General features: G+C 51.1%; 1 protein-coding gene across 1 annotated transcript; it reads left to right on the plus strand.

The window, feature by feature from the left end:
• Window positions 1–746: 746 nt before the first annotated feature.
• Wnt10b (Wnt family member 10B) lies at window positions 747–6,856 on the plus strand. The gene is made up of 5 exons (XM_021184083.2): window positions 747–1,052; window positions 1,910–2,023; window positions 2,132–2,394; window positions 4,457–4,830; window positions 6,047–6,856. The coding sequence occupies exons 2-5, from the start codon at window positions 1,950–1,952 to the stop codon at window positions 6,503–6,505; spliced, it is 1,170 nt and encodes a 389-aa protein (XP_021039742.1). The 5' UTR covers window positions 747–1,052; window positions 1,910–1,949; the 3' UTR covers window positions 6,506–6,856.
• Window positions 6,857–14,328: the final 7,472 nt, after the last annotated feature.

A 14,328-nucleotide genomic window follows, 5' to 3' on the forward strand; every position in this document is an offset into this window, starting at 1 on the left:
CCCCCGCCCCCCCTCCCCCGCTGTCCTGAAGTTGGGCTCACTTTGGAATCCTCTCAGGCCTCCCTCAGCTCTTGTGCAGCAAACGCGCGAGCGTGGAGCATGCATTTGGGTTATCTCAAGCATTCATCCAGGAATTCCAGAGAGGAGACCCCTGAGATCTCCGATGCCTACCAGAGAAGGGAAGCATAGGGACTGACAGGAGGTCTTAGGAGCTACCCGAGCTTTTGACCAAGGCCAAATTCTGAGGCCAAACCTGAGCCCTCCCAAGGGGCAGGCGTAAGGCTCTGAGGTGGGCGGGAGCCAAGCCACACAGTGGCTCCTCACTTGCAGGCTCAGAGTGCCCTGGTGCGCACAGGCTCGTGGGCTCTTCAAGAGACCGTCAGAAACCCGAAGGTCGTCCAGATCCGTCCTCAGCGTGTCAAAGGAGCGCTTCAGTCACCCACTCTCGGTGACAAACGGAGGCAAAGGAAAACGATGAAAGACACTGTCATTGGGACCAGATCTTGGTCCCTTGGGGTCACCTCACTCTCCCTACTACAGCCTCGGGAGACCCCGGAGCAGGTGAGTGGAACTCCGACCACTTGCCCCTGGAGCGGGGCTAATCGTGATCCCGGCGTCCTGTGTGTGTGTGTGTGTGTGTGTGTGTGTGTACACACACTCTTGGGGTGGGGGGAGCGGCTGCGTTCTCCTGGTCAAGTCAGGGGGTGGGGTGCGGGTGGGGTGGGGATGCCCCGGGCTCTGGGAGGGGCCGCAGTTCCGTCAGCTCCAGCAGAACCACCCGTGAGTTAGGTCGAGCAGAGCCAAAGCCCCCGGTGCTTCGTCGCGGGTTCGCTCGCTAGCTATCTGGATCACTCCCTCCCTTCTACCCTCCCTTCCTCCCGGCGGCCGCGGCGACGCCGGGGAAGCGGCAGAGAGGAGTGGCTGGGCGCTGGGAGAATGCTGCTCCGCCGAGGGGGCTGAACCTGACAGTTTCCCCATGGTTTAAGCCCCACGAGCCGGGCCCGAGTGACTCAACCGCGAGCCTTGTGGATCCTGCACCTGAACCGCTGGAGGTAATGGGGCGGGAGAGAACAGGGAGGGCAGAGACTAGACAGGCACGCGGGCGGTCAGACAAGACAGACAGACAGACAGACAGACAGACAGACAGGCAAGCGTCCCCCCTCAAGAGCACAGACACGCCGAGAATGCCAGATATAGAGATACCTACAGAATAAAGAAGTGCCTTCGGATTCAGAGGGCAATGAGGGGGTGGGGTGAGAATTGGGGTCGGACCCTTGGGGACTAGACGGTGTCGCACTGCAGAGGGAGCGTGTAGTTAGGAAAGGGGCGGGGGTAGATGGGGAATCTGTGGCCTTGGCGCAGGGCACCTGGTTTCCCTCGGGGGGCCTTTGCAGCCCACTTTCCCCCTGGTGGGAGCCGGGGCCGGGGAGTGGTTCCAAGAGCCTGACCTCGGACCCTTCTAACCTAGCTTGCCTGGTATTGCCAGCACGAGGAGGCGACACCCCTCCAGGTGGTGGGGAACCCCCTTCTAATCCCTCCCTCTAACCCTGTAAGGGCGGGCAGATCAGTCGTGGGGCCCACAGAGAGGGAGCGGTTGGTGAGGAGGGATCGAGGGTCTGAGAGAACCGGTCTCAAATGGGCATGTGAGTGTCCCAGGACCCTGCAGTCGTGTCTGGCTGGCTCGGACTCCAGGGGTGCTCCGGAGGGCCTCGAGCTGCTCGGACCCTTCCTCTTTGACGGGTTCCAGAACGCAGACACTGGAAGTCAAGGGGTGACTAGTATTGCACAGTTTGGGGAGGGGTGAGAAAAAGCTAGTGGGGCTTCATTGGTGGCGTAAGGAGCTGAAACAGAGCATCCTTCGGTCCCAGGGAGCCAATCTAGTCCTCATCAAATGTCCCTGTCCCCGCAGGCGCTGACTGACTCGCCCACCGGAGCCTCCGGGCTTCGACATGCTGGAGGAGCCCCGGTCTCGGCCTCCGCCCTTAGGCCTCGCGGGTCTCCTGTTCTTGGCTTTGTTCAGTCGGTGAGCGTTTTTTATTCAGTTCCAGGGGGAGGGAAAGCACCGATCTGGGTTGGGAGGGTGGGGATGGGGCGTGCGACTAGACCCCAGACCCTTGTCGCTTGTCCCCAGGGCTCTAAGCAATGAGATTCTGGGCCTTAAACTTCCCGGTGAGCCGCCGCTGACGGCCAACACCGTGTGCTTGACCCTGTCCGGACTGAGTAAGCGACAGCTGGGGCTGTGCCTGCGCAGCCCCGACGTGACGGCGTCCGCGCTCCAGGGGCTGCACATCGCCGTTCACGAGTGTCAGCACCAGCTGCGCGACCAGCGCTGGAACTGCTCGGCACTGGAGGGCGGCGGCCGGCTGCCGCACCACAGCGCCATCCTCAAGCGCGGTGAGCCTGACGGGGCGGCTGTGTGTGCTGCTGCCCAGGCGCGGGGGGCAGGCCGAGGCGCGCGGAGGCGGGAAGGGACCGGCTCACGGCTTCGGGAGGGGCCTCTCCGGGAATTTCCCCAGGAGCCGCGCTCAGCTAGATCTGGTCACCCGGCTGGGCCTCTGCCTGCCTGCCTGCCTTCCACCTGCGTCGCTGGCGAGGCAGCTGGGTCCCTGCTTCCCTACCCCAGGGCCTCCCTTTTCTGCCTCCACCTAATTCGGATCTGGGATGCACCTGTGAACAAGAGATGCCCCCAACCCAAGAAGCTTCAAACACCCCCCCAACCCCCTATTTTTCTCTCCCCTCCCTCTCCACCCAGACAAGTCCAGGCTGGTGTCCCCAGAGTCTCAGCGGGGGTGGGGTGACGCCCCCAACCGTTTAAGGGTTAAACCTGCTCCCCTAATTGCTGGGGTTCCCAGGAGCCAAAGCTGGGAACAAAGACCCTGATGGCTTTGAAGCTGGGGAGTAGCCCCCTCCTCTGTGCTGTGGGAGCCCCAGGTGTCCCTCACCTGAACAGGTGAGGAATGGCTGGAGGGCCACAAAACAGGTCACTGCTGGCCTAGTCTAGAAGGAATGGTCCGGGAGGCTCCATTGCCTCTCCCTATACTCAACTGAAGTTTACTCCCAGAGGACTAATGATCCACGGGAGGGGGCGGGGGGGGGTTCAGTCCAGGGATAGGATAGTGCTTTGGGGACTATGGGGTTAATAGGCAGCTGCCATCTGGAGGGGAATTCCCAAGACGTGTGCAAACAGCTTCACCCTTGGATGGTTGGGGGATCTTGGGGCTGGCCCTGGAGCCCTAGATTCCCGGGTAAGAGGGGCCTGGCCTCCAAACCAACCAACTGTCTTTCATCTTCTCAGAACTCTTGCTTGCAAGTGCCCTTGCTTAAAATGAAACGAGGGACCCCCCCCCCCTCCTTCTCTGCAGGGCCTGATATAGTGGAAGGTTTTGACACCCAGATGGTGAGGATGTCTCTCTAAGCCTGGGAAAGATTTGTCATCCCAAGCCTCCTCCTCCTCAATGACCCCCCCCCCCCCAACATAACAGAGAAGCCAACCTTTTAAAAGGGCCTTGGGGAAAATCACTCCTGACTTTCTCCTCCTCCCAGTATTTTATAAGGTAATAGCAGGTTAGAATAAACATAAAGGGCAAATATAAAACTAGAACTTGGGAAGGGGGTGGGCAGCTCCAGCATGCTAGGGGTTGTTACTGCAGTGGTAGATGGTAGTGTGGTTAAAAGACTCATTTAATAAGGTGAGGGAAGAACCCCCAAAGCCAAAGGTGTGCCCCCCAAGCTCCCTGCAGAGAGATGCAGAACTCCTGGAACACACCTTCAGAAGTCCTCAGGACTCTTTCTGAATTATCTCAAATCCAGAGGTCTCTCTAGGCCAGTGGTTCTCAACCTCTCTGGAGGGCTGAGAGGATATTCAGTCCCTGAGGGTTGACCTTGAGGGGTCAAAAGTCAGATATCCTGCCTATCAAATATTTATATTGTGGTTCACAACAAAATTGCAGATATGAAGCAGCAATGAAATAATTTTATGCAAATTATGGTCATCATAACCTGAGGGAACTTGTATTATAGGGTTATAGCTTTAAGAAAGTTGAGAACCACTGTCACACCCCAAAGTGACAGACTTACAGAGGCTTTAGTGGTATCCTGACCCATGGGTCTGAGGCCTGGTGTTATTTCTTGTCTCAGGATGCTGTCCCAAATCACTCAACTGATAAATGACAGAGTCAGGACTCAGAAAATTCTGACATTGGCTGCTGCTACTGGTGGTAGTTCACACCTATGCGCTAGAGAAGCTGAGGCAGGAGAATTGTCAAGAGTTCAAGGCCAGCTTGGGCTACATAGAAGATCTAATTGGAATTTTTTTTTTTTTTTTTTTTTTTTTTTTTTTTTTTTTTTTTTTTTTTTTTTTGCTATTAGAGGGTGGCTGGTGTCTCTTTCTCAGCCTGCCATCTGCCTTCCCCCCTCAGCTCCCTGTCAACCTTACCCCAATCCATTTTCTCCCCAGGTTTCCGCGAGAGTGCGTTCTCCTTCTCCATGCTGGCTGCTGGGGTCATGCATGCTGTTGCCACAGCCTGCAGCCTGGGCAAGCTGGTGAGCTGTGGCTGCGGCTGGAAGGGTAGTGGTGAGCAAGACCGGCTTCGAGCCAAGCTGCTGCAGCTTCAGGCACTGTCTCGGGGCAAGACTTTCCCCATCTCCCAGCCCAGCCCTGTTCCTGGCTCAGTCCCCAGCCCGGGCCCCCAGGACACGTGGGAATGGGGTGGCTGTAACCACGACATGGACTTCGGAGAGAAGTTCTCTCGGGATTTCTTGGATTCCAGGGAAGCTCCCCGGGACATCCAGGCGAGAATGCGGATCCACAACAACAGGGTGGGACGCCAGGTGTGTGTGCTTACCTCGGCCTGGGTCTCCTTCCGGTTCGGAGACAGCCTTGCTGTGAGACAGCCTTGCTGTGTAGTACAGGCTAGCTTCAGATTTGGAATCCTCCCAGTCTGAGGGCTGGGGCTGTAGGTGTGGCCACCGAGCCAGGCTTTTCTCAGACTCTCTCCGTCCCTCCCTCCCTCCCTCCCTCCTAAAGAGAGGCCCCGCAGAGTAATGGGATGAGGTTTGGTGAGTGATTTTGTTACTAGCAAGCTTGTCGCTAGCAGTCACCCGAAATATGTTTAAAATCTATAGGAAGCTGCCTGGTGGCCTTTACCATATGTTAAGGCTGAGCTAGCATATAGTATCTTATTATTAGTTTTTTTTTTTTTTTAAACTTAAGGTGTATCAGTGCTTTGCCCGCATGTATAGGTCTGGGCACCATTTGTGTGTTTGGTGCCCTCAGAGGCCAGGAGAGGGCTTTGGACTCCCTAGAACTGGGGTTATTGTCTTTTTAAAAAAAATATTTATTTATTTATTTAATGTATGTGAGTACACTGTTTTTGTCTTCAGACAACACCAGATGAAGGCATTCATTCCATCCCATTACAGGTGGTTGTGAGCCACCATGTGGTTGCTGGGAATTGAACTCAGGACCTCTGGAAGAGCAGTCAGTGCTCCTAACCACTAAGCCATCTCTCCAACAGGGTTATTGTTGTGAGTCACCATGTGGGTACTGGGAATTGAACCCAGGTCCTCTGGGAGAGCAGCAGCCAGTGCTCTTAACTATCTGGTCACATCTCCAGCCCCTCATATACTGTATTCTATACAGTGCCTTGTACTTGGCTCACTGCATAGACATTGTTTTTTTGTTTTGTTTTTCGAGACAGGGTTTCTCTGTGTAGCCCTGGCTGTCCTGGAACTCACTCTGTAGACCAGGGTGGCCTCGAACTCAGAAATCTGCCTGCCTCTGCCTCCAAAGGGCTGGGATTAAAGGTGTGCGTGTGCCACCACGCACCCCGGCTACTGCATAGACACTGTTACAACAGCTGCCTTGCCTGACAGACTTTAGGACATTCTGGCCTTCAGACTCCATTTTATCCATGTTTATTCTGGAAAGAGCTGTTGTCTCCTTGTGAGCTAGTGATCAACGTAAATGCTTCCTTTCCGTTCCCTTCCTTGCTCTGTTCATTTGCACCCCCTCATCGCTCCCCTCTCTGTCACCCTGACGTTGTAGGTGGTAACGGAAAACCTGAAGCGGAAGTGCAAATGCCATGGGACTTCAGGCAGCTGCCAATTCAAGACCTGTTGGAGGGCAGCGCCAGAGTTCCGGGCCATCGGGGCAGCACTGAGGGAGCGGCTGAGCAGAGCCATCTTTATCGATACCCACAACCGCAACTCTGGAGCGTTCCAGCCCCGCCTCCGTCCGAGGCGCCTCTCCGGAGAGCTGGTTTACTTTGAGAAGTCTCCTGACTTCTGTGAGCGAGACCCTACTTTGGGCTCCCCAGGCACGAGAGGCCGGGCTTGCAACAAGACCAGCCGCCTCTTGGATGGCTGTGGCAGCCTGTGCTGTGGCCGTGGGCACAACGTGCTCCGGCAGACGCGAGTGGAGCGCTGCCACTGTCGATTCCACTGGTGCTGTTATGTGCTGTGTGATGAGTGTAAAGTCACGGAGTGGGTCAATGTGTGTAAGTGAAGGTGAGCCTCACCTAGGGACGATGACGAGGAGGAGGAGGAGCACTGTGTGAGGGCTGCTCTCTTTCAGCCCTTTGCTCGGATTTCTGTCTAGGGTTTATTATGGCTCCCGGAAGCTCAGATCATATACCTGAGAACAGCTCTGGGGGTGTAGGGTCAGGTGGAATCTGTAATGAGCAGCCTTTTGTGGGGGAAGTGGCCCCACATTCTGTTCTTAAACACTCGAATAGACTAAGATGAAATGCACTGTACTGTTAGCGTCTTCTCTACCTACAGGTCCCTCGGGCTCAGATTCCTACTTCCTTTGGATAGGGAGTCTATCTTTCTCAGGCCACTCCTCTTCCTCGAAGGATAACAGCAGGCATTGTGTGGAGTCAATAAGACCCATATATATATATATAGCAAGAGACCACCTCTTCCTATTTGTGGTTCTCAAACTCCTCCACTGCAGCCCAGAACCTCCTCTTATGGGACCTCGGGTGACAATAATGAGAGGTTTTCGGTTGGAAAAGGACAGAGTACTGCAGGGAAGCCTCAGACAGCTGTCTTGTCAGGCTCTTGGGAGGCTTCTCCTTCCCTTTAGTTGTTGAAAGGGTCTCTCCAAGGGAAAGGTTTTAGCCATAACTCTTGGAGGCCCCTTTTCCTTCTTCAGCAGGAAGGGTGGGAATGGATAATTTATTGTACTGAGATGTGTTCTTGGTTCCTGTTTGAAACTAAAATAAATTAAGTTACTGAACTACTGGACTGGCAGTGGCAGATGGTGATATGTCTAGCCACACTCGGGGTAGTAGCCCGTGTTTTTTTCTCTCTCTAGGTGAAGTCTACACTCCTGTACTCAGTGACTTTTTAATGTATATCCTGCTGACTTCCACAGAGGATTTGAAATGATGCTCAAAGACTGAGTTTAGGTTTTTAGTCTGTAAAAACCAAGGTGGACTTCTGGGTGTGAAGGACTTTTAGATTCAAATGTACATAGACGCTGTTCACCCCGAGCCCTCGGCTCCAGGGTCACCTTCATCATTACTCAGAACCAAAGCTGGTGCTTTCCCCCCTGTGAAGGGCTAGATGGTAGCTACACTAGGCTATTTATACTGTGGTCTCTATGTCGACAACTCACCTCCACCATACTTACGCAGTTCTGCTGTTATAGACCCCATATAGTTATGGGCAGGGGGTGAATGAAAGGAGACACAGACCTCGCATAAGTGGATGGGGATAGCTGTGTTCAACACAGCTCACAGAGTTGGTGTGCAGGGCCAGACCTTGCCCTCCAACTGTCACTTATTGAGCCCTTTGTTATACTACAAGGTCATGTCTGCAATGGGAGTTTCAGATCTTAAACTTAACAATTAAGTGGACAATTAAAGGACAGGTACTGTTGTCTCTAAATCCAAACCAGAGAATTGGGCGGGGTTTGGGGGGTGGGGGGAAGGATGTACATCAAGGGTGATGGAAAAAAAATTGAGAGGATTCCTATGCTCAAAATGCAAAATGTGTCGTTTGTCGGGGAAGGATCTCACGGTGTACCCCGGGCTAGCCAGGCAGTCAGTATGTACCCTAGGCTGGCTTCAGACTTTCCACTGTGTCTCATTCTCAAGTTCTGGGATTGCATGCAGGCCTTACCACACCCGGCTAAAAATTAGATAATTTTAGCAAAACTAGCATTCTCTGCCACTGAATTATTGGCATATACATTTTGTCTTTCTTTATTCAATGTTCCTTTTTTTTGTATTTAATCTGAGTAAAATAATTTCTTTATCTTTTCAATTTTTCTACATTTATTTATTTGTGTGTGTGTGTGTGTGTGCACATGCGAGTGGATGCAGGCATACCGTGGAACTCATATGGAAGTCATGGGACAACGTGCAGAAGGCAGTTCACCGTTTACCACTTGGGTTCCAGGGACTGAGTTTAGATCTTCAGGCGCGGTGGAACCATTCTGACCTGACCTGCTGCCCATCCCTTGTCTTTTCAGATATAAGTAGAGAGGCGAGATTTTTTTTTCTACATCTCCAATTCCTAGCCTAATGTCTTTGAAAAGAAGCACCTTTAAGATGCATTGTGGACAGAGGCAGGAGGACTTCTTGAAAAACAAAACAAACAAAGATGCAATGTGGAGGGGCTGGGGAGATGGCTCAGTGGTTAAGAGCATTGGCTGTTCTTCCAGAGGTCCTGAGTTCAGTTCTCAGTAACCACATGTCAGTTGACAAATGTCTGCAACTCCAGTTCCAGGGGATTTGACACCTTCACAGGGACATACAGGCAATGGCACCAGTGCACATAAAGTAAATAAATTGGGGCTGGAGGGATGGCTCAGTCGTTAAGAGCACTGACTGCTATTCCAAAGGTCCTGAGTTCAAATCCCAGCAACCACATGGTGGCTCACAACCATCTGTAATGAGATCTGATGGCCTCTTCTGGTGTGTCTGAAGACAGCTACAGTGTACTTAGATATAATAATAAATCTTGAAAAAAGAAAAAGTAAATAAATTGCCTGGTGCGGAAGCTGACTTAGGCAGAGCCCGATGAGTTCAAGGCCAGCCTTGTCTATAAAGTGAGTTCTAGGACCTCCAGGGCTATTACACAGAGAAACCATGTCTCTAAAAGATAGATAATAGATCTTTTTTATTAAAAGATGCAATATGGACAAAAGACCTTTCAGAGCACCTGCACATTTGGGGGCTATAAGATGCTCCCAGGGAAGCTGGAGGTAGCACCTGCTGCTTTTGCAGAGGGCATGGATTCAGTTCCCAGCACCCACATGGTGGCTCATAACCATCTGTAACTGCAGTCCAGGGGTTCTGGTGCCCTTGTCTGGCCTCTGCAGGCTTCTGCACAGCCATGGCTCAGAGACATATGAGGGCAAAACACTAATACAGAAAATCAAAAAATATATTTTATTTAAAAAGGCCAAAATCATGCTTCGAGGTAATGCAGAAATAGCTCCCTATATTTCTCTAGGTGATAGGTTATCTGGTGAGACAGGACCAAGGGGACCATGAGGACTGTTGGATCATGGCAGTACTCCATGGTGACATCACACCTTTTTAGTGTGGGAGGCCAGGTATCGTGGAACTCAGGAAGCAGAGACAGGCAGATCTCTGTGAGTTCAACAAGGCTAGCTTGGTCTGCAGAGTCAGTTCCAGAACAACCAGGGCTCTATAGAGATACCCTACCTCAAAAAACAGAAACAAACAAACAAACAAACAAAACAACCAAAAAAGTATGGGGAGGGAGGGGGTTGGGGAGATGGCTTCTTGGTGTAGAGTGCTTGTTGCTCTTGCAGGAGACCTGGGTTTGATTTCTAGCTCCCACAGTTGGGCAGTTCACAACAGTCTTTAACTCCAGTTCCAAGGGATTCAATACCCCATTCTGACCTCCAGAGGCACTAGGTATGCACGTGATACGCAGACATAAATGTGGGCAGAACATTTATATAAGCAAATAAATCTTTAAAAATTAATATATATATATGCATATGTGCATGTATATGAGTATCTAGAAGAGCGTCATGAATCCCCTGGTGTTGTGCGCTGCCTGGAATGGATGCTGAGAACTGAACTCATGTCCTCCTGAATTCACCCATCCTTTCGGCTCCATGGCAACAGCTTAGCGGGAGATGTCAGACACCTGCTAACCTAATGTGTGAATGAGGAGAGGGAGAAAGGAGAGGGGACTGAAGTAAGATGGACTTGGATACAACCGAGAATAACAGGGAACATCCAGAGTGCAGATGCCTTCCCTCTAGGAAGAGGCCTTCTCCAGATGGGGCTGTGGCGAGAGAGAGAGTCTTTTAACTTTCCTTTTCCCTCCCCATCGGTCCGGTCCCTTTGCCTCCCTCTCTTTCCTAGCTTTTCTTTCCATAGCATGCACGCTCTGTGGCCGACTTAAGCCCCAAACCACAACCTTGACAAATTCCAATTGGATTTGGTCAGCAGGGCCAACACCCCCTCCTGGCACAGGCGCTGGGCTCAGGCCCAGGACTGGGGTCAGTGGTGGGGTGGGAGTTTGCAACCCACAGAACTGGTGGGTGGCTACAGTTTCAGCTTTTACTGGGCTCGGGTGGCAGCTGGAGGGAGGGAAAAGACCACACTCTGGAGGAGCCCTACCTTGACCAAATGGCTAGGAAGCTTAGAGTGGTGTGGAGCAGCTGGTTACAGGGGAGTAGCACTTCTATCCACCCCTGCTTGTGTCAGGCCAACCTCTCCTGACCCTTGGCTCCCCACACACCAGAGGGTGAAGGACAGAAGACCTGAGGGGGTCTCTCCAGCCACACCCACCCTTTCCACCATAGGAAGCTGTCAGTCATTTTTGTCTTCCTTTCACTCTGCCATACATTTGTGGGAGGGCTCAAGGTCTTCATCATTAGGTTTCCTCTCCTTGTTGAGGTTCCACGAGGCATGCTGTGGAAGCACTAGGGTGGGGTGAGCAGTCCATAGGCATATGGAGGCAAGGGAGTGGGGACCTAACCTGGTGGAGTGTTATCACAAAGTTTTAGGTGAGAAGTGGAGATGTTAACAATCACACTAAAGGCATGTCAGAGCACCCACCGACCGCAGCAGGAATGCATAATGGTCTTAAGGTTTCTATTGCTGAGATAAACACTGTGACCAAAAACAAGCTGAGGAGGAAAGGGTTAACTTCACCTCACAGATTCTATAGTATTGAAGGATGTCAGGACAGGAAGTCAGGGTAGGAACCTGGAGGCTGGAACTGAAGCGATAGAGGAGTGCTACCCAGAGGCCTGTTCCCCATGGCTTTTTTTTTCTTTTTTCTTTTTGATAAATGGTCTTTTCTGTGGAAGCCTGGCTACTGTCCTAGAACTTGCTATGTTGACCAGCCTGGCCTCAAATTCAAAGAAATCCACCTGGCTCTGCCTCCTGAGTGCTGGGACTAACAGTGTACCACCGTAGCTGGCTCAGCTTGCTTTCCTGATGTTTTCCCCAGATATTGAACTTATTTTTATGTGCATGAGTATTTTGCCTACATGTATGCTTGTGTACCACATACATACTACACACAGTGTCCATAGAGGCCTGAATGGGGCCTGGGACTAGAGTCACAGACAGTTGCCTGCCACCATATGGATGCTGTGAATCAAACCAGGTCCTTGGGAAAAAGCTGCCTGGCCCCTTAGCCTCTGAGCGGCTAGTCAGCCCTCACCTGATTCATAAAATTCAAAGGTTGTGCTGCCCACAGTGACCTGGGCCCTTCCATGCCAATCATCAATCGAGAGAAATGCCTTGCAGGTTGGCTCACAATCTGGTGAGGTCATTTCTTTTCTTTTTTTTTTTTTTTTTAAAGATTTTATTTATTATATGTAAGTACACTGTAGCTGTCTTCAGACACTCCAGAAGAGGGCGCCAGATCTCGTTGCGGATGGTTGTGAGCCACCATGTGGTTGCTGGGATTTGAACTCTGGACCTTCAGAAGAGCAGTCGGGTGCTCTTACCCACTGAGCCATCTCACCAGCCCGAGGTCATTTCTTGATTGGGGCTTCCTCTTCCCAAATGATTGTAACTTCTATCAAGTTGTCATCAACTAGTCAGTACAGTTGACCTCTTGTCAATATGACACACAAACACATCACTGTTCAACTAGACCCTTTCCTTTCTCAGTTACCCTCAACATGGCATGTTATAATGACATAAAACATTCCAATGCTGAAGTTTCCCATATTTGTTACCAATTCAAAGGTATAAAGAAACCCGGTCTCTTTAGAAACATCCGAAGTCTCTTTTAAAGTTCAATGTTTTTCTAAAACATTCAAAATCCCTGTAAAATTCTGAAGTTTCTTAAGCGTGGAGTCCTGTGAGATAAAAAAAAATAAGTTACATACATTATTACTTCAAAAAGGCAATCACAAACAAAGCAAAGCAAAACCAGAGTCCAGCCCGGTAAAAAGGCCAGTGCTGGGGCCTCCTCATGGTTCTTTGGGCCCCAAAGTGCTCCATAGCCTCAACTCTGCCAGCTTGTCTCCTGGGCCCAGGGCAGCGTTATTCCACAGTTTCCTCTGTCCTTGGCAGTTGTCCCACGGTGCTGGCATCTCCAAAATGCTGGGTCTCTGCTGCAGCTGGATTGTGTTTTCCCCCCCACCCCCCTGCCTGACCTTGCCACGTGGTGACAGTAGACCAGACTGGCCTCGAAGTCAGAGGTCCACCTGACTCTGCTTCCCAAGTGCTGGGATTAAAGGCCTGTGCCACTACCCTGGATTGCTCTTTCCTTAATCACAGCCGAGTCTTCAGCCTCCCCGCTGTCCAGTATCAATTAAGTAAAAGTAAGTTTCACTTTAGTTGTTCTTGGATTTTTTGTTTGTTTGTTTGTTTTATTATTATTGGCTGGGGTCCCTCTATATAGCCCTGGCTGGCCTGAAACTTACTATGTTGATCACTCTGGCTGTGAACTCACAGCAATCCATTTGCCCCCTCCCCTCCCCCCCCCCCCCCGTGCCCTGGGATTAAAGGTGTGAGCCACCACATGTGCACTTTAGTGACTCTTAATTCAAAATATGAGACTTAGACTCTTTAAGGGACTTAAGGGACTCTCCAATTTCTCCCTGTAACTTCCCAAGCCAGGCCTCTGTCGTCTGCACTGCTCTTGGCATTATCTTCTAAGTCCCCATAGCAGCCCACGGAACTCTGAGCACACAACAGCTTTTCCAGCCCAGAGTTCAGATGCCACCACAATCCTCCCCAAAACACAAGGTCAGGTCTGTGACAGCAACATCTCACTCCTACTGTCCAAATGCAACCCCGGGGATGAAAGGGTTTATTATAGTTCATCACTGAGTCGGAACTCAGGGTAGGAACCTGGAGGCAGAAACAGAAGCAGAGGCCACGGAAGATTGCTGCTTATACATAGGCTGGCTCAGCCTGATTTTTTTTTTTTTTTCGGTTTTTTCGAGACAGAGTTTCTCTGTGTAGCCCTGGCTGTCCTGGAACTCACTCTGTAGACCAGGCTGGCCTCGAACTCAGAAATCCGCCTGACTCTGCCTCCCGAGTGCTGGGATTAAAGGCGTGCGCCACCATGCCCGGCTCAGCCTGATTTCTTATACAACATACAACCCAGGGGTGATACCTCCTACAGTGAACTTGGCTTTCTCAAACTATCACTCAAAGAAAATGTCCCCCAGGCCTGCTTACAGCCCAAGCTGATAAAGCAAGACATTTTCTTTTTTTTTTTTTTTTTTTTTTTTAAAGATTTATTTATTTATTATATGTAAGTACACTGTAGCTGTCTTCAGACACTCCAGAAGAGGGCGCCAGATCTCATTGCGGATGGTTGTGAGCCACCATGTGGTTGCTGGGATTTGAACTCCGGACCTTCGGAAGAGCAGTCGGGTGCTCTTACCCACTGAGCCATCTCACCAGCCCGCAAGACATTTTCTTAATTGAGGTTCTCTCTTCCTGCATGACTCTGTAACCGCAGTCCAGCTGACATAAAACTACCTAGCACAGTAACTATATTTTGGGGAGTCTCTTGCCTTTAAGAACCCAGGATATGGGCTAGGGAGATAGTTCAGCCATTAAAAGTACTAGCAAGACAAGCTTGACCCGAGTTTGTTCCCCAGAACCTGTTGTAAAAGGTGGAGGGCGATCAGGCTCTTACTGACCTCTCTGGCCTGGAGGACCTGGTTCCCAGCACCCACGTGGAACAACTGCTTGTAACTTTGTCTCCAGAGAATGTTACATTTTTCTCCCTGCAGCAGATACCCACACTTACAGGCACTTTCTCACACACAGAGACATATGTGCATAGGTACAGTTAAAAATAAATCCATTTGGCTGGATGTGTGACAAATACCTTTAATCTAAGCACTCAGGA

This window comes from Mus caroli, unplaced genomic scaffold (genome assembly GCF_978045245.1).
Source record: "Mus caroli unplaced genomic scaffold, Mus_caroli_1 scaffold_16, whole genome shotgun sequence".
NCBI lineage: Eukaryota > Metazoa > Chordata > Mammalia > Rodentia > Muridae > Mus > Mus caroli.

What these genes read in the sequence shown, in the direction of transcription:
- Wnt10b (XM_021184083.2), top strand. Translation starts at nt 1,950, where the DNA reads ATGCTGGAGGAGCCCCGGTCTCGGCCTCCGCCCTTAGGCCTCGCGGGT. An exon ending in TTCTTGGCTTTGTTCAGTCG is followed by an intron (nt 2,024 to 2,131) that starts GTGAGCGTTTTT and finishes GCTTGTCCCCAG; the next exon opens with GGCTCTAAGCAATGAGATTC. An exon ending in ACAACAGGGTGGGACGCCAG is followed by an intron (nt 4,831 to 6,046) that starts GTGTGTGTGCTT and finishes CTGACGTTGTAG; the next exon opens with GTGGTAACGGAAAACCTGAA.